At 39.9% G+C, this 20,158-nt stretch overlaps 1 protein-coding gene across 50 annotated transcripts in view; it reads left to right on the top strand.

Annotated features, from left to right (window-relative positions):
* The window catches only part of PBRM1 (polybromo 1), a 153,596-nt gene that overhangs the window by 52,310 nt on the left and 81,128 nt on the right, over positions 1-20,158 (top strand). For 26 of the 50 annotated variants that reach the window (XM_054245725.2, XM_035275757.3, XM_035275755.3 and 23 more), the window contains 5 exons: positions 1,228-1,319; positions 7,459-7,672; positions 14,140-14,281; positions 15,930-16,027; positions 18,390-18,434. In XM_054245725.2, the coding sequence (XP_054101700.1) occupies positions 1,228-1,319; positions 7,459-7,672; positions 14,140-14,281; positions 15,930-16,027; positions 18,390-18,434 (591 nt within the window). The remainder of the gene's footprint in view (positions 1-1,227; positions 1,320-7,458; positions 7,673-14,139; positions 14,282-15,929; positions 16,028-18,389; positions 18,435-20,158) is intronic. The other 24 variants (XM_054245729.2, XM_035275781.3, XM_035275772.3 and 21 more) reach the window with 1 other exon arrangement.

Genomic DNA, 20,158 nt, shown 5'->3' with positions numbered 1-20,158 from the left:
GTGGCTCACACATGTAATCCCAACAATGTTGGGAGGCTGAGGTGGGGGATCACCTGAGGTCAGGAGTTCAAGACCAGCCTGGCCAACATGTTGAAACCCCATGGGAGTGGTAGTCGACACCTGTAATCCCAGCTGTAAACCCGGGAGGCGGAGGTTGCAGTGAGCTGAGATATATCACTGCACTCCAGCCAGGGCAACAGAGGGAAACTCTGCCTCAAGATAAAGTTTGAGTTACTAAAGTAAGCCTTACATTGCCTCTCAGACAATGCTTAAGCATCATTTGTGAGGCAGTGTTTAATGTTAGTTACCAATAAAATGTGACGTTAAATACTAATAGGTTTTTTTTGAGAGAGAGTTTTGCTATTGTTACCCAGGCTGGAGTGCAATGGCGCAATCTCGCCTCACCTCTGCCTCCTGGGTTCAAGCAATTCTCCTGACTCAGCCTCCCGAGTAGGTGGGACTACAGGTGTGCACCACCATGCCCAGCTAATTTTTGTATTTTTAGTAGAGACGGGGTTTCACTCTGTTGACCTGGATGGTCTCGATCTCTTGACCTCGTGATCCACCTGCTTCCGCCTATAGGCATGAGTCACCGTGCCTGGCCTAGGTTTTTTAAATTCAGAAAAGAATTTGTTTTGGGTGTTTTTTGTTTGTTTTTTGAGATTAAGTTTTGCTATCTTTGCCCAGGCTGGAGTGCAGTGACACGATCTCTGCAACCTCTACCTCGCAGGTTCAAGCGATTCTTCTGCCTCAGCCCCGTAAATAGCTGGGATTACAGGTGCCTGCTACCACACCAGCTAATTTCTTGTTTGTTTGTTTGTTTGTTTTTTTAAAGAGATGGGGTTTCAACGTGTTGGCCAGGCTAGTCTTAAACTCCTGACCTCAGGTGATCCACCCGCCTCGTCCTCCAAAAGTGTTGAGATTACAGGCATGAGCCACCATGTCTAGCGTTACAATTGAATTCGTGTTGTAAAATATGAATGTCTTCTAAGAGAATTATCAGCAACTGTGACTGAATCCTTATTTTCCACTCCCTCTTTTCTGAGAGGAAAAAAGTTTCCTTGGCTAAAGGTTGATTATGAGGACCATTAAGTACAGAGAGAAACTAAGGAGGCAGTTGAATAGAAATTATTCTAACACATTGTTAACAGTTCCTATTCCCTATAAAGTGACCTAATTACTATAACATCCTTCCCTGTCTTCTGATGGCCTTTTTTTTCTTTGTAGTAATAAAAGAGCAGTACAAGGAGGTCGTTTATCAGCAATTACGATGGCACTTCAGTATGGCTCAGAAAGTGAAGAAGATGCTGCTTTAGCTGGTAGGCATTAGGTTTTCAGTAGTCAAATGCCTTCTCAGTGGATCCTTCTGGCTAAGGGAAATTGTAGTGATTTTCTTCTAGCCTAGTGTTTGCTGGTTTGGGAAGTACATGCTATTTTGTTGCATTTGATAGTACCCTGGTTGTCAGACTTATCAAACGCTTAATGCTTTATCTTGTTGTAAAACTCATATTTGGGTAAATTATACTTCTGCAAAAATAATTGATAATCTAGGAGATCCTGATTTAAAACCTACAATGATAGTGAGAACTAGTAAAAGCATCAGAAAATCTCAGAAATCCACATTCATGTTAGATTTTCAGGCCTTTAGCTTACATTTTCAGTAGGTTCTAATTTCTTCTTGGCTAGAACTTATGATTTAAAGGTAGTTATAAGTTATAATCAGAAAGCAGTGTGGTAAATTGTCATTTAAACAAGTCCAAGAAAGGGCATTATTAGGCATTAGAAGTCAATGTTAAAGAATACCATGTGTTGGCTGGGCGCGGTGGCTCACGCCTGTAATCCCAGCACTTTGGGAGGCCGAGGCGGGTGGATCACGAGGTCAAGAGATCGAGACCATCCTGGTCAACATGCTGAAACCCCGTCTCTACTAAAAATACAAAAAATTAGCTGGGCATGGTGGAGTGTGCCTGTAATCCCAGCTACTCAGGAGGCTGAGGCAGGAGAATTGCTGGAACTCAGGAGGTGGAGGTTGCGGTGAGCCGAGATTGCACCATTGCACTCCAGCCTGGGTAACGAGCGAAACTCCGCCTCAAAAAAAAAAAAAAAAAAAAGAATACCATGTGTTAATAAATAACACCCTAAAGGACAGTAATAGAGGTATATTTGATGTAATGGTCTTTCTCTTAAGTTTTATATAATATTTTCCCTTTTACCATAGATTTTTTTTTATGTGTAAAGATAAAATTTGTTTCACTAAATTATTCTGGTATATCTGTCAATGTTACAACTGAATGTTATACAACAGATTTCTCCAGTCGTATCTTGTTTTTAACTAAACCTTCTATAGAAATTTCATAATCACTATATACCATTATTTATACATTTACCTTTTTGACACATTGATCTACAGAATTAAGTATTTTTTAATTTAAATTGGGCCTGGTCTTATCAGAAATTGAAAAAAAATATTATCTTGTTGCTAGCCTTCTTTTTTACTGATTATAAAAGTGACACATGGCTGGGCACATAGGCTCACACCTGTGATCCCAGCACTTTGGGAGACTGAGGCAGGTGGATCACTTGAGGTCAGGAATTCAAGACCAGCCTGGCCAACATGGTGAAACCCTGTCTCTACTGAAAATACAAAAATTGGCCAGGCATGATGGTGCATGTCTGTAGTCTCAGCTACTTGGTCGGCTTAGTCAGGAGAGTCTTTTGATCCCAGGAAGCAGAGGTTGCAGTGAGCTGAGATCACGCCACTGTACTCTAGCCTGGGCAGCAGAGCCAGACTCTATCTCAAAAAAAAAAAAAAAAAGAGGTTATATGGCTGGTTACAAGAGACACATCTTAAATGTAAAATATAAGAAAGTTGAAACTAAAAGGATGGATAAGGCCAGGTGCAGTGACTCATACCCATAGTCCCAGCACTTTGGGCAGCCTGGGTAGGAGGATCGCTTGAGCCCAAAAGTTCAAGACCAGCCTGGGCAACATGGCCAAATGCTGTATCTACAAAAAATAAAAATTTTTTTCAGGTGTGTTGATGCATGCCTGTAGTCCTAGCTACTTGGGAAGATGAGGTGGGAGAAACCTAAACCCAGGGAGGTCGAGGCTGCGGTGATGTGTGATTACACCACTCCACTCCAGCCTGTGCAACAGAGTGAGACCCTTCTCAAAAAATAAATTAAAAAAATTTTTTAAATTAGCCATGTGTAGTTAAATAAAAATAATAAATTTGGGTTTTTGTCTTAGAGAAAAGAAAAAAAGGATGGCCAAAAGATAAACTAGGCAAATAATAACCGGAGTAGCTACATTGACTTTTGATAAGATGGACATGCAAACAAAGATCATTACACAAATAAAAAGGATTACCTGATAATGGTAGAAGGTTAATTTCTTCAGCAAGATAAATTGTGAAAGAGCTCAAAATATGTAAAACAAGCAGATTAAACTTTACAGAGAAATTTAAAACACTGCCCTTAGTCTAAGAGCCCTCTTCCTTCTAGCTAAACAGAAAACCAAAGAAAATAGAGGTTTGAAGACACTTCTTCATGTATGCATTTGTTTCCTATTGCTGCTGACACAGTACCACAAATTTAGTGGCTTAAAACAATGCAGGCTGGTGCACTGGCTCATTACTGTTATCCCAGCAGTTTTAGAGGATGAGGCAGGAGCATCACTTGAGTCCAGAAGTTTGAAACCAGCCTGCTCAACATAGAAAGACCCTGCCTCTACCAAAAAAAAAAAAAATTTTTTTTTGAGACAGGGTTGCGCTCTCTCACCCAGGTTGGAGTGCAGTGCTGTGATCTGGGCTCCCTGCAACCTCCACCCCTGGGATCCAGCAATCCTTCCGCCTCAGCCTCCCAAGTAGCTGGGACCACAGTTACATTGCCACCATACCCAGCTAATTCTACAAGAAAAATTTTAAAATTAGCCATGTGTAGCCTCAGCTACTCCAGAGGCTGAGATGGGAGGATCACTTGAGCCTGGAGGGTTGAGGCTGCATTGAGTCAGAATCGTACCACTACACTCTAGCCCTGTCTCAAAAAAAGAAAAAGAAAAGAAAGGAAACCTTTAACAGAAAAGACCAATAGTCAAAAGTTATTCTGTCAAAACCCTTAATAAACAAATCTGAGGTGAGATTATCAAGAAGGCATAAGTAAACAATATTGGTGGGAAGGAGAGCATACAGAATTTTTAAAAAGAATGTGTGAATAAGGCCAGGCCCAGTGGCTCATTCTGGAATCCCAGCATTTTGGGAGGCTGAGGCAGGTGGATCTGAGCTTGGGAGTTCGAGACCAGCCTGACCAACATGGAGAAACCCTGTCTCTACTAAAAATACAAAATTAGGGGGCTGGACATGGTGGCTCACGCCTGTAATGCCAGCACTTTGGGAGGCCGAGGCAGGCGAATTCATGAGGTCAGGAGTTCGAGACCAGCCTGGCCAACATGATGAAACCCCATCTCTACTAAAGATATAAAAAATTAGCTGAGTGTGGTGGTGGACACCTGTAATCCCAGCTACTCAGGAGACTGAGGCAGGAGAATAACTTGAACCCAGGAGGCGGAGGTTGCAGTGAGCCAAGATCATGCTATTGCACTACAGCCTGGGTGACAGGGCGAGACTCTGTCTCAAAAAGAAAAAAAAAATACAAAGTTAGCCAGGCAAGATGGCGCATACCTGTAATTCCAGCTACTCGGGAGGCTGAGACAGGAGAATCGCTTGAACCTGGGAAGTGGAGGTTTCTGTGAGCCAAGATTGTGCCATTGCACTCCAACCTGGGCAACAAGGGTGAGACTTCGTCCCTCACCCCTCCCCCGAAGAAAAAGTGTGAATAACTTTATGAAAATAAATTTTAAAATTTAGATGAACAGATTTCTAGAAAATGACAAGTGCCTAAAATGGATTCCTGAATAAAAAGGCTGGCTCACGCCTGTAATCCCAACACTTTGGGAGGCAGAGGCAGGAGGATCACTTGAAACCAGGAGTTCAAGACCAGCCTGGGCAATATAGTGAGACCTCATCTCTACAAAAAGAAAAAGAAAAATTAGCTGGGCATGGTGTGTTGCATGTCTGTAGTCCTACCTACTTGGTAGGCTGAGGCAGGAGGACTGCTTGAGCCCAGGAGTTTGAGTTTACCTTAAACTATGATTCTACCACTGCACTCCAGCCTTGGCAACAGAGTGAGACTCTGTCTTTTAAACGCCAGGCCAAACATTTAAGGAACAGAATTTTGTATAAACTCAAGGCAGAGAATAGAAAAAGAGCTCTCGAGTTCATCCTATGAATCTAATATAACCTGTGAATCTAATGTAACCTAGACATCAAAGCCAAACAAAATATAAGCACACTGTCTAGCAGTGTATTTAAAAGATAGTATATAATGACACAGTTGGGTTAGCATTAGAAAAGATAAAAAAGTAAATTCATGCAAACCACAGTGCTTCATTAAAAATAAAAAATAAGGCCGGGCGCAGTGGCTCACGCCTGTAATCCTAGCACTTTGGGAGGCCGAGGAGGGTGGATCACGAGGTCAAGAGATCGAGACCATCCTGGTCAACATGGTGAAACCCCGTCTCTACTAAAAATACAAAAAATTAGCTGGGCATGGTGGCGCGTGCCTGTAATCCCAGCTACTCAGAAGGCTGAGGCAGGAGAATTGCCTGAACCCAGGAGGCGGAGGTTGCGGTGAGCCAAGATCACGCCATTGTACTCCAGCCTGGGTAACAAGAGCAAAACTCTGCCTCAAAAAATAATAATAAAATAAAAAATTAAAATTAAAAAAAAAATAAATTCACCACAGTAACGAAAGATTAAAATCATATGATTTACTCAGCAAATGCATTTGGTAACTATTTCAGTTCTCATTCAAGATAAAAATTAACTGATAACTAGTAAGAGAAGGGGGGTTGATGCAGACTATCTTTTTTTTTTTTTTTTTTTTTTTTTGGAGACAGTGTTTTGCTCTTGTCATCTAGGCTGGAGTGCAGTGACACAATATGTGCTTGCTGTAACCTCTGCTCGCTGCAACCTCCCCCTTCTGTTCAAGTGATTCTCCTGCCTCAGCCTCCCAAGTAGCTGGGATTACAAGTGTGAGCCACTGCTCCCAGCCTTTATTTTTTCTTGAGACTGGGTCTCACTGTGTCGCCCAGGCTGGAGTGCAGTGGCCCAGTCTCAGCTCACTGCCGCCTTCACCTCCCAGGCTTAAGCAGTCTTTCTACATCAACCTCCAGCATAGTTGGCACCACAGGCATGTCCCAACACACCCAGCAAATTTTTTGTATTTGTGGTAGAGACAGGGTTCCATCATGTTGCCCATGCTGGTCTCAAACCCCTGAGCTCAGGCAATCTACCCACCTCCACCTCTCAAATTGTCGGGATTACAGATGTGAGCCACTGTGCCCACCAAAGGTGTCTCCATTATTAACCGAGAAAAGGTAACAGCATTTTCCTTATCAATAGAAACAGGTAATACTGTTAGCTTTGTTAGTCATAGTACTAGCCAGCCTACAATGACAACAGTGAAGGTGTAAGGATCAGAAAAGCTGTGTAAGGATTACAGTTGATAATTTTTTTTAAAAGATGCAGCTTGCAGTAGCAACAAAAATATATATTTAGGTGTAAATCCGACTCCAAGCTCTTTAGAGGAGAGATCAGAGGTAGTAGAGTCAGAAAAGACTAGTTTCAAATTCTTACCTGCTTCTAGTTCCATGACTCTGGTTCCCAGCCCCCTTTAACTGCTTTATGTGGTGGCTGAACTTGTGTAAGTAATTAACCTCACCTGCCCAGTTTTCTCATATGACAAAGAGGAGTGCCTCAACCTCCTGAGTAGCTGGAATTATAGGTGCACGCCACCACACCCAGCTAAGTTTTGTATTTTTAGTAGAGAGGGGTTTTTACCATGTTGGCCAGGCTGGTCCCTGCCTCCTGACCTTGTGATCCACCTGCCTCGGCCTCCCACAAGTACTGGGATTACAGGCGTTAGCCACCAGGCCCAGCCTTAGAGACTGTTTCTTTAAAGTAATTATTTCTATTTATCTTATAATTTTTTTAAAAAGAACCTGGCGTGGTGACTAACACCTGTAATCCCAGCACTTCAGGAGGCTGAGGGTGGTGGATCACCTGAGCTCAGGAGCTTGAGACCAGCCTGGGCATCATGATGAAACCCCATCTTTACTAAAAAATCAAAAAATTAGCCAGGCGTGGTAGTGTGTCTGTGGTCTCAGCTACTCGGGAGACTGAAGCGGGAAAATTGAGCCCTGGAGGCAGAGGTTGCAGTGAGCCAAGATTGCGCCGTTGCATTCCAGCCTGGGTGACAGAGCCAGACCTTGTCTCAAAAATGATAATAATAAGTCTGAAGTATATATAGTTCAGTCTAGAAGGTTGTTAAATGAACTTTGAAGTATGGTTCTTTGTTCATCTCATTCTTCCCCTTGTAAATACTTTTTTTGTCTTTCCAGCTGCACGTTATGAAGAGGGAGAGTCAGAAGCAGAAAGCATCACTTCCTTTATGGATGTTTCAAATCCTTTTTATCAGCTTTATGACACAGTTAGGAGTTGTCGGAATAACCAAGGGCAGCTAATAGCTGAACCTTTTTTCCATTTGCCCTCAAAGAAAAAATACCCTGATTATTACCAGCAAATTAAAATGCCCATATCACTACAACAGATCCGGTAAGATGTCTTCTACATTTTTCACTATAATTTTATTTTCTTACGGTTGAGCCTGCACATATGTATTTCTTCCTAAAATGGATAAGGATAATAAAGGTAAAAGTGGTTTTTTTTAAACCTCAAATTTTGACCGTTCATTATCTTTTTTTTTTTTTTTGAGACAGAGCGAGAATCTGTCACCAGGCTGGATGTCTCAGTCCCTTGACCTCGTGATCCACATGCCTTGACCTCCCAAAGTGCTGGGATTACAGGAGTGAGCCCCTGAGCCTGGCCTTGATTGTTATGTTATCTTATAACTGAGCAAACTACAAACATCTTTCAGCTTACACCTCTTACTATTATTTTAATTATGACAATTAATCTGTATTTAAGTTCTATAGCTATAGTTGAAATCCCATAACAACGATAGTTTCTGGAGAATTCATTAACTAAAACCATACCAGAAAGATGATTCATCTTTTCTTTTTCTATTTAGAAAATGTTTAAGTGATCATTGGGAATTCTACCAGACAGAGCCCTTAAATCACAGCAGTATCATTAAAAATAGTAGGAAGTCTCAGCCACAAAAAACAACCCAATTCAGAAATGGGCAAAGGACTTGAATGGACCTTTCACAAAGAAAAATATACAGCTGGCTAATAAGCACATGAAAAGATGCTCAGCATCACTAGTTATGAGGGAAATGCAGTTCAAAACTATTGTGTGATACTGCTTCACACTCGTTAGGAAGGTTACTTTAAAAAATAAATAATTATTAGTGAGTATATGGAGAAATTGGAACCTCTATGCAGATAGTGGGAATGTAAAGTGGTAGAGTCACTGTGGCAAACAGTGTGGCAGTTCCTCAAAAAATTAAGTACAAATTACCATGTGATTAAGAAATTCCATCTTGCATATATACTCCAAAGAAATGAAAGCAAGGTCTCAGAGAGGCATCTGTAAACGTGTGTTCACAGCAGCAGCATTCACAATAGCTAAAACGTGGAAGTAATTGAAGTATCCATCAAGAGACGAATGGATAAGCAAAATAGCATGTACATACAGTGGAATATTATTCAGCCTTTAAAAGAAATTTTGATATGCTATAGCATGGATGAAGGTTGAGGACATTATGCTAAGTGAAGTAACTGAGTCACAAAAGACAAATACTGTATGATTCTATTGATCTGAGTGTAGGTATAGTCAGAGTCATGGAGACATAGACACTGATCTAGAACATTAAAAAAAAAAAAATCAGAGACAAAGTAGAATGGTAATTGCCAGGGACTAGGGGAATAAGGAAACAGGAAGTTACTGTTTAATGGCTATAGAGTATCAGTCTTACAAAATGTAAAGAGTTCTAGAGATGGGTGGTCATGTTAATTACACAGCTTTATGGATGTATTTTATACTACTGAACTGTACACTTAAAAAGGTCAAGGTAGGCTGGGTACAGTAGCTCACACCTATAATCCCAGTACTTTGGGTGGCCAAGGTGGGCGCATCACTTGAGGTCAGGAATTTGAGATTAGTCTGACCAACATTGTAAAACCCCAACTCTACCAAAAATACAAAAATTAGCCGGATGTGGTAGGGGGAGCCTGTAATTACAGCTACTTGGAAGGCTGAGGTAGGAGAATTACTTGAACCCGGGAGCCAGAGGTTGCAGTGAGCCTGGATCATGCCACTGCACTCCACCCTGGGTGACAGAGTGAGATTTTAATCTCTTAAAAAAAAAAAGGTCAGGGTGGTAAATTTTGTGTTCTGTGTATTATACCAAAATTTTTCACATTGGAGGGGAAAAGTAACCTTTTTTTTATTGCCCATTTTCTATCCAGACCTCCTAATATCAAATTTGTTTTTTTCTTTTAAAGAGACGGTCTCTGCTCTGTTGTGCAAGCTGGCATATTCAACTCAAACCTCTAGGCTCAAGGGATCCTTCCACCTCAGCCTTCCAAGTAGCTGGGACCACAGAAACATGCCACCATGCCTGGCTAATTTTTAAAAACGTTTTTGTAGAGACTGAGTCATGCTTGGTGCCCAGGTCTTGAATTTCTGGCCTCAAATAATCCTCTCACCTTAGCCTCCCAAAATATTGGGATTACAGGTATGAGTCACCACACCTTGCCTTTTAAAATCTCTTCTGTGAAAGCTAAAAAACAAAAATTCATAATCTTATGGAGTACATTTTTGGACTCTATATGATGCGTGTTGGACTCTATCTGTGAAAGTCAAACCCTGTTTTCCAGACAGACACAAAATTCATGAGCTTTTAATTTATTTTATTTTATTCACTTACTTTCTTTTGAGACAGATCTCTCTCTGTAGCTCTGAGTGCAGTGGTGCAGTCTCAGCTCACTGCAACCTCCACTTGCTGGGTTCAAGCAATTCTTCTATCTAGCTTCTTGAGTAGCTGGGACTACAGACGTGCACCACCTGCCTGGCTAATTTTTGTATTTTAGAACAGACAGGGTTTCACCATATTGGTCAGGCTGATCTTGAACTCCTGATCTCTTGATCTGCCTACTTTGGCCTCCCAAAGTGCTAGGATTACAGGCGTGAGCCAACATGCCCATCCACTTTTAATTTATTTTAAAATAGATCCTGACCTAATCTTAAAAATTACAAAAATTCAAAACAATACCTGTAATCCCAGCACTTTGGGAGGCCGAAGCGGGTGGATCACGAGGTCAAGAGATCGAGACCATCCTGGTCAACATGGTGAAATCCCGTCTCTACTAAAAATACAAAAAATTAGCTGGGCACAGTGGCGCGTGCCTGTAATCCTAGCTACTCAGGAGGCTGAGGCAGGAGAATTGCCTGAACCCAGGAAGCAGAGGTTGCGGTGAGCTGAGATCGCGCCATTGCACTCCAGCCCGGGTAACGAGCGAAACTCCGTCTCAAAAAAAAAAGAAAAAAAAAAGTTCAAAACAATAAATATCTTCAAAAAAAGTTAACCAGCAGTCTTAGGTTGGAATCAAATGAATGTGTTCAAAATCACTTGGTTTGCATTCTATCCTTTAATCATTCTTTGTGAATCTTTGGTTTTTTTTTTTTTTTCTGAGATGGAGTCCAGCTTTGTTTCCAAGCTGGAATGCAGTGGTGCGATCTTGGCTCACTGCAACCTCTGTCTCCTGGATTCAAGCAATTCTCCTGCCTTAGCCTCCTGAGTAGCTGGGATTACAGGCACCCACTACCATGTCTAGCTAATTTTTGTATTTTTGAATGGTGTTTCACCATTTTTACAAGATGGTCTTGATCTCTTGACCTCGTGATCCGCCCAACTCGACCTTGCAAAGTGCTGGGATTACAGGCGTGAGCCACTGCTCCCGGCCCATTCTTTGTGAATCTTGATACTACCTAAATATTCCAAGCTCTTTTTTTATGTTATACATTTTCAAAAATATTTATTTTTTTCAGGAGAGCATAAAAATTCTGAGACTTTTTAGTATAAAGAACAGAAAAGCATAGTTTATTTGGTTCTGCTGTGCCTTTTTGTTGATTTAAATTAGAAATAAACTAAAAAAAGAAGTTGGCCAGGCGAGGTGACTTACACCTATAATCTGAGCACTTTGGGAGGCTGAGGCGGGAGAATCGCTTGAACCTGGGAGATGGAGGTTGCAGTGAGCCAAGATGATGCCTCTGGGTAACAGAGTAAGACCCCATCTCAAAAGCAAAAAGGAACAAGTAGTATTATAAACTGTGATACTTTATAGCAAAATACCCAGATAGAGTCAAGAAGCAGATAAAACTACCTTAACTAAGTAACAGTATGTTGGCTTCATGGGAGATAATTAAGCTTCCAAATGGTAGGTGTTAAAATTCTTGTGCTTGCTGGATTCTAGGAAATAAGGCTGGCTAACAAAGTATGTTTCATGCTTTTGCGTTTGTAACTTTTGTTTTCACCATTTGATCAGTAAGAATTATTTTTTTTTAAAATAGAGACGGGGTTCTGCCATGTTGCCCAGGCAGGTGTCGAATTCCTGAGATCAAGTGATCAGCCCACCTTGACCTCCCAAAGTGCTGGGATTACACGCATGAGTCATCACACACAGTCTTGATCAGTAGGATTTATGGTGCTTTTATTTAATCCAGATTTTGGAGATCTTGTATATAAGTGGAATACAGAAAAATAGTTTATTTGGTCTTACTAAATAACACAGAAATTATGCCTGACATTCATTAGGAAAATAGCCTAGAAATACATCTTTTATATTCCTTGCCTTGGAAAAAGATCGTGATAGTCTTGCAGATGTTGAGAAATTTCTGTCCAAAATTTTGAACAATTTTTGTTCTTGGTTTCCTTTCTCCATCATTTTTTTTTTTTTAGTTATTTAAATAGTCTAATTATATAGCTTAGTTCAAAAGAAGACAAATTCTTAGCCAGCTCAGTCCCCTGCCAACACAGCCTTCCAAATTGAAATTTTCTAATACAAACTTTGCTTTAAGTCAGTAATATCTCCCCTCAGCTTTCTGATTTATAATGGCGAGTGTGTGGCACACAGGGGAGAGTAAGGAATAGGGAAGTTATTGAAGCCTAGCACACTAAAGTTCTGAAGGGTCAACTATTATGTCTAATATTGCTGCCTTCTAAGGACTGTGAGCCAGTGGGGCCTGACAGGAGACTTGCTGTGCCTAGGATCCCTTCCATTGTGCTCTACAGAGCAACAGGGAAATCTAGGGTCAGTGCTATTCAACAGAACTTTCCGCAATGATGAAAATGTTTTATTACCAATATTCCAATGTGATAGACACTAGTTACATGTAGCTATTGAGTACTTGAAATGTGGCTAGTGCAACTAAGGAATTAGATTTTAAATTAAATTAAATTAAATTTTTTTTTTGAGATGGAGTTTCGCTCTCGTTACCCAGGCTTGAGTGCAATGGCACAATCTCGGCTCACCGCAACCTCTGTCTCCTGGGTTCAGGCAATTCTCCTGCCTCAGCCTCCTGAGTAGCTGGGATTACAGGCACGCACCACCATGCCCAGCTAATTTTTTGTATTTTTAGTAGAGACGGGGTTTCACCATGTTGACCAGGATGGTCTCAATCTCTTGACCTCGTGATCCATCCGCCTCGGCCTCCCAAAGTGCTGGGATTACAGATTTGAGCCACGCGCCCGGCCAATTTTAATTTAAATAGCCACACATGGCTAGAAGCTGCAATATTGTACAGTGTGCTCCTGGGAAGATCTATTGGCCGAAGGAAGATAGTTGAGTTTCCCCAAAAGCAACAAAAATGGAAGAGTAAGCAGAACTAGATATTGTGGGCTCCATATGCTGCCTTCTGCTGTACTGAGATTTGACCCACTATGTTTTTTTTTTTCTTTTTCCTCCCCCTGCTACCCTTGATTAATAGTCATCTCATAAATATCTGCAGGTTTACTATTGGTCATCATTTGCAAGTTTGGGTTTTTTGTCTATTTGAGGGTATTGAGAACATCTAGCACTCTACTCTTTGAGTTGGCAGGAATGTCTGAGGCTGTAATTTAAACTAGGTACTAGCTACACAGCCTGGTACTGAGAGCTGAATTTGTGCTTAGTTGTTGTTTGCTTCTTCACAGAGATATTCTCTAAGATTCATCTGTTGGAGCACAACACAGAATCTGAATATGATTTTGGTAAATTTTGGATAAAACTTTACATGCAGATGCCATTCTAAGAGAAAATTCATTTATTCTCTGAAGCTGTTTATACATATTGTTGCTATCTCTGTGATTTTGATGGTTAACATGCAAATGGTATGATGAAAAGATTTAAAGTCTATCCTGTCTAAATCCATATAGTGTTAGAGCAAATAGTGACTCTACTTTGTACAAAGTATATAAGGGCTTTATGATCATTGACATAATAATAATAGTGTCTAAGGGAGATACTTGAATTCTTAAGACTTAAGTAAAAATCCCAGCTTTAAACTGTCATATTTGTTATGTGTTTTTATTGGAAAAATAGAAGTGAATGGAGTCTTACATATTTATCTCTCTTTTACCATCATAAGACCACTCTTTACTGCTTATAAATGTTTCTTTGCACTGTCAGTACTGTCTCTTTAACCCTTATGAACTAGAATGGTCTTCTGTTTTCAGAAGTGTTTAGATCACCATGATTCTTCTTTCAGGTCACTTAAAACTTCCCTAATTTTCATCCCTTCCTAAGGTTCGCTTATTAACTGTTATCAGGATTTTTCCATTAGGGTTTTTCCAAGTAGAATATTTTCTTTGTAATTGACCACTTTACTAGGTCCTCTTATTATTTCTTACAGTGTTTTAGTTTATTCTTTTGGATTTTCAAGTAAACTGTTATACTGCCTTAATGTAATGGTGCTTTTGCCTCCTTACTTTATATCCCAAAAGTCATTTTTAAGTTCCTAAACAGTATTACTAGTAAAGATACCATCTAGTGCTTGTCAAGATTTTGCATTGACTTTCAGGAAGAATGTTTCATAATTTTTATGAAGGACAATTCTAGCAATTTCTTTGTCTTTCACAGAACAAAGCTGAAGAATCAAGAATATGAAACTTTAGATCATTTGGAGTGTGATCTGAATTTAATGTTTGAAAATGCCAGACGCTATAATGTGCCCAATTCAGCCATCTACAAGCGAGTTCTAAAATTGCAGCAAGTTATGCAGGTGTGACTTATTGTTTTTGCTGAGTTTGTTGTATATATGATTAAAATAATTTTGCATGTTTTGAGTGTGTTCTAGTAAGATGTGTGATTCCCCCCACCATCAGCAATATCACATCGTTTAGCCGGGTACAGTGGCTCACACCTGTAATCCCTGCACTTTAGGCGGCCAAGGCTGGAGAATCACTTGAGCTCAGGAGTTCAAGACCAACTTGGGCAACATAGCAAGACTCACATCTCTACAAAAACTGCAAAAAGTAACCAGTTCTGGTGGCACATGCCTGTAGTCCCAGCTACTCAGGAGACTATGGTAGAAGGATTTCTTAAGCCTGGGAGGTGGAGGTTGCAGTGAGCTGAGTTTGTGCCATTGTGCTCCAGCTTGGACAACTGAGTGAGACCCTGCCTTAAAAATATATATATACACATATATATGTATTTTATAACCTCCTCCCTGGTTCAAGCACGTCTCCTGCCTCAGCCTCCCGAGTAACTGGGATTACAGGCGCATGCCACCACGCCCAGCTAATTTTTTGTATTTTTAGTAGAGACGGGGTTTCACCATGTTGGTCAGGCTGGTCTTGAACTCCTGACTTTGTGATCTGCCTGCCTCAGCTTCCCAAAGTGCTGGGATTAAAGAGGTGAGCCACCATGCCTGGCCTAAATATTTTTTTGAGTTGTCATGGCCATATAGAGTAGAAATAATAGTTTAGATGGGGTTAGCTTTGTGATTGGAGGAAGCAGGGACTGGTCCCTGTACAGTCATTTTTGGATTCTCATGAAGTCACCCTCCAATCATGAATGATATTCCATCATTTGGATTTTATTCCTTTGGTTCCAGGTTTTGTCCCTGTTAAAGTAGGGCTGGTTTTATGAGAAAGGACAACTGAAAGCTAATTATTAATCTTTGTATATTGTTTATGAATTTATCAGATTCTCTCTGAGAACCCCTTGAAAGGACATCTCAGGTCATTGTTCATCTAGGGGTTTTAAGATGAAAAGGTAGATAGGAAACACAAATTGGGTCTATCCGACAGTTTTTGGTAGAATCTTTCTGGAAAGGCAAATCTCTGAACAAGGAAGTAACAAAGGCAATTTTAGATTACCTGTAGAATCTTCATTTTATGTGATTAACACTGAACCTTAGTGCTAAGACTTTCAGGTATTACCTTTTTAGTACTCTGTACATTCCCTAAGCCTGCTGTGCTTGGACTTTCAGCTCTGGCAGAAGGTCTTTTAAAATGTGTGTGTTGAAAAGTAGATCTTTCACTTCTTGCATTAAACTGTATTCTTAGCCACACTGCCCCTTAGAAGTCAGGAGTACCAAAGGCCCTCTTCGAGTTGGTTTTGCTTAAATAGGGCAACCAGAGCAGGATGCTCCTATAGCTTGCCTCAGTGTTTTTAACCATTATAGTCTTAAGTGCTCTGGCTGGCATTGACTCCTCAACTCTGTAGATGCGTTTTTTAACCTACTCTTTTGTCGTGCAGGCTTTTGTTAAAAGTGGTTATTGAAAATGTTTAATGACTCATTTTGTACATCCTGCATGTGATTGTATTTTTCTGAGTGAATCTGGTATGTCTAGCTCTTTAAATTCATATATTCAGAGGAGTGTTTGGCAGAGTGAGCTTGACTCCTGAGATCTGCTCTGTTTTAGGCAAAGAAGAAAGAGCTTGCCAGGAGAGATGATATTGAAGATGGAGACAGCATGATCTCTTCAGCCACCTCTGATACTGGTAGTGCCAAAAGAAAAAGGTATATACTCTTCTTATAACTGGAGACATCTCAGTTCCTGTTTATTTTGTTTTAGATAAATGAAGAAAATAGTTTTTTTTAAGCTATCAAGTTGTAAGCTTTAATGTATTGTAACATGTTATCTTTTAAAAATCATTTGCAATTGGATGATTACCTTTTTTTGGTTCAAGTGCCATGTTACTTTTAGATGACTCAGATAAAAATGCCTACTACATATGTAGCTTGGCAAAATGTGTTATTCTTTTTGCTATCCAGGTTATTATTTTTAATGAGGCATTTTAAGAATGCCACTTAAATCTAACTTGGGTAATTTCTACATGGCAAATTACAAAGATGCAGTTTGAATTAGTAAAGGTAAGGAGAAATTTGATACTACCACTGCAGTGAGGTAAGCCATTGCTCCTATCCCTTTATTTATCCATGTTTACCTCATTGTTATTTGCCATTTTAAGAATGCCATATTGTAAGATAAGAAATCATAACTTTTTATAGCTCATAAAAAACTGAGCTAGATTTTTGGGTTTCTTTTTTCTCCCTATCTAACCTTTCTCTCAACTTCCCTAACTTTTCTCCTTCTCATGGGTTTTGTGGAAGGGAATCTTACTGTGAGATTCTGAACATGGGATCCTATAAGGAATTGTGCAAGATTATCTATTCTGTCTACACCTCCCACACAGAGTTTCTCTTGCCTGATAATTGTGGAACACTGTATTGTCCTTTAATCATGACTGCCTCACCATCTTTGCAGCAACAGTCAGTCCAAGGAAGATACCTTAAATAAGGAATAAGCTAATCACTAATAACCAGGCTTGGCTTAGTTGAATGAAGATTCAAAGTTGAATGAAGTCTTTGGTAACTGTTGGCACAGTCTGTACATGCATTAAAAGATCCACTAAGATCAGAAGATTAAGAAGTAGTTTAAAAAAAGAGAAGCTGTCCTGTCTTTCCTTCTTATAGATAGCATTTTGGAGAATTTTTTAAGCTTTGCCATGTTAAATTGATTGGTGTACCCTGAGATGTGAGTCTCCTCCATTACTGGCCTATGAATTTCATCCTTCCAAGTTCTTAATTCCTTGTTATACCAGGGACAACGGAGGAAAGGTGTGAAACCAGATCAAAGACATCAAATCAAGAACAACTTTGAGTGTAATTATGTAACTACTACAGCATCACCTGTGTTTTCCAGATCAGTCACCTATCAAAGATAAAAACTTCTCAGGCAAAAGAAGGTAATGGAGGCAAAAGTGATGGTACAATTAGTGCCAACACTGGATAAACAGAGAGATCTTAAATTAGTTGAGTATTAAGAAAACAGTTCCAATTAAGCATTAGCCCAGGTCAGATCCTCAAAATTATATATCTCTGTGGCTAGTAGTTTGTGGGACACCCAAATAGATAAAAAGAAAGTTTTTGGCCCAGCGTGGTGGCACACGCCTATAATCCCAACACTTTGGGAGGCCGAGGCAGTTGGATCACCTAAGGTCAGGAGTTCAAGACCAGCCTGGACAATGTGGTGAAACCCCATCTCTACTAAAAATGCAAAAAAAAATAGCCAGATATGGTGGCATGCACCTATAATCCCAGTTACTTGGGAGGCTGAGGCGGGAGAATCGCTTATCTGGGAAGCAGAGGTTGCAGTGAGACAAGATTGCACCATTCCACACCAGCCTGGGTGACAAGAGTAAAACTCCATCTCAAAAAAAAGAAAAAAAAAATTCCCCTAAAACCTATAAAAAACCATTAAGCTTTATATTCTTAAAATGAAAAAATCTCACTTCGGACGAAGAGTCTCTTTATGAACAGGTTTCTTAGGAAGTGTTTTATACAAATGAAGTGAAAAACACAAATTAACAGTATAAAGCATCCACTAAAATAATAAAAGAAGCTGGGTTTGAAATGTAGACATGAGTGGACGTTAAAAGATTAAAAGAATTAACTCTTATACTTTGGACTGTGAAAAAGGAAATAACATGAGGGTTATGTTGAGAGGTTTTGGTAATAAGAGATTTCTTCAGCGGTCAGGCAGATGGCAGCCTAGAAGATTAAGCTAATCTTGGCTGCAGAAGGCATGGCTAAGTTTTCCAATTAACATTTAACTTGACTTCTAAGTGCTGTGTATGATTCTGCCTTTGCCATTTTTTTTTATACCAAATAATTTGAGAAAAATTGAATTCTCTTCATTCTTGGGGTGCATTCTTTCCACCACCTTCTGTCTTCCTTGTTGAAATGTTTCAAATATTATCTTTGATACTTTTGACTGAATAATTTTCTTTTTCCTCAACCACGCATGGTTTATACATGACCCTCCAATGTTGCTTGTTTTGTTTCTCTTTACATGTAATGTTTGTTTCTGCTTTCCCAGGAACACTCATGACAGTGAGATGTTGGGTCTCAGGAGGCTATCCAGGTGTGCAGTCCTTTTTTATGCATAAACATTCTTTTAAAGTGTATCTTCTGTGGCATGATCAGTACTGATTAGGTGAAAAGTGAAGCCTTAAGCATGTAAAAAAAGTCTTTATTGGGGGTGCCAGTTTATTTAATGAATAAACAAAGTAGTACAGTTTTAAAAATCTTATTAGTAAAATAAATTCAGAATTAGTGTAGTTCAGGAATAGCCTTAATTTGTTGCTAGCTTTGCCAGAGACAGAAAGCCCCCTCACCAATCATTGTGGCTGTGTTTCTGTAGCAAAAGGTCAAAGGTGGCAGTGCTGGTGACCAGGACTGGCAGGTGCTGATTCCCTTGCAGGGATGCCTTTTACAGATTGAGGGTGGTGGAGGGACCAAAATCAGTTTCACAGTCCAAGTGACATCAGTGCATGTGGACACTGTGCGTGGGTCAGTGCTTCTTGAGCATGAATACATTTCCTCAGTCTCTGATCTTGTTCATGTCTTTTATAAAAAGCATTTATTCTTTTGCATGTTAATTATGATTTCAAAACAACCTATGAGTTGCCATGTCATAGTACTTGTAATAATTGTGTAGTGCTTTTGTTTTCACATTTGCCTTCTGATGTTCACAGAGAATCAGTTGCTTACACACTAAACTCTGCTCTTAAACAGTTTGTAAAGGAGAACGTTTAGTCACCTCTTTTACCTGCCAGGAACATATAGGCCAAGGAAAGAGGCAGGTTGAAAACAAACGAAATCATTTGGAAGCAACGTAGTAAAGTAATTGCATAAGGTACACCATTAAGTAGTTGTATAGGATTGTTTTATGATTGCCCAGATAGCTTTAGGAAAGATTATTTCCCCATCATACTTTCCCTTGAAAGTTAAGTGTCCTGAGGTTACCTACGTGTTACTACCATATGTATTCCACTCAATAAAATTGCTGTGTTATCACTGTCATCTTCCTAATAGTTTCCTAAAGAAAAATCTTCTTAATTAAATAGTAAAATTAAGAAAAAGACCATGGATTGTATTCTTTCATATCATTCATAATGTATGGCACTAAAACTAGGTGGTAGTAGAAATAGAAATGGAGGGGGCATCATGGGGTAGTGGTATAACCCTGAGCTCTAGAGCCTGGCTGCCTAAGTTCCAATCCTGGTTGTTCTTATAGATAATATTTGAAGTAATTACCGAATTACCTGGCTCCTATGAAGCTTATTACCTTCATAGGATTGCTGTGAGAACCCAATTAGTTAATATGTTTAAAGCTCTTAGAACTGGGTCTGGATGCAGTGAGTACTCAGTAAATGTAGCTGTGATTATTCTCCTGAAGTAGCATCAATGGACATCAGGGCTTGGTAGATTTTGGTTTTGTTTTTAGTCAGATGTTACCCGTCTGGGAAGATTCCTTGGAAAAGATGAATGAAAAGGCTTTATTTCTTGAAGACTTTAGGTTAAATATAGCAAGGCTTGTAAAAGCAAGAACCTTCGGGTTTACTTGCTAGTAAGTACAACTGAAGCTCTTAAGGCAGGGGAGCTAAATGCTGGGAGACCTTAAAGCCTGTGAACAGGGTTGACTTTGATTAGAGAGGCCATTGGTAAGCGCCACATTTTTTTTTTTTTTTTTTAGGAAACAGGGTCTCGCTCTGTTGCCCAGGCTGGAGTGCAGTGGCTATTCACAGGTGTGATCATAGCACATTGCAGCCTCAAACTCCTGGCCTCAAGTGATCCTCCCACCTC

Source organism: Callithrix jacchus, chromosome 15 (genome assembly GCF_049354715.1).
Source record: "Callithrix jacchus isolate 240 chromosome 15, calJac240_pri, whole genome shotgun sequence".
NCBI classification, from domain to species: Eukaryota; Metazoa; Chordata; class Mammalia; order Primates; family Cebidae; genus Callithrix; species Callithrix jacchus.
This window is presented reverse-complemented; position numbering and strand designations above follow the sequence as displayed.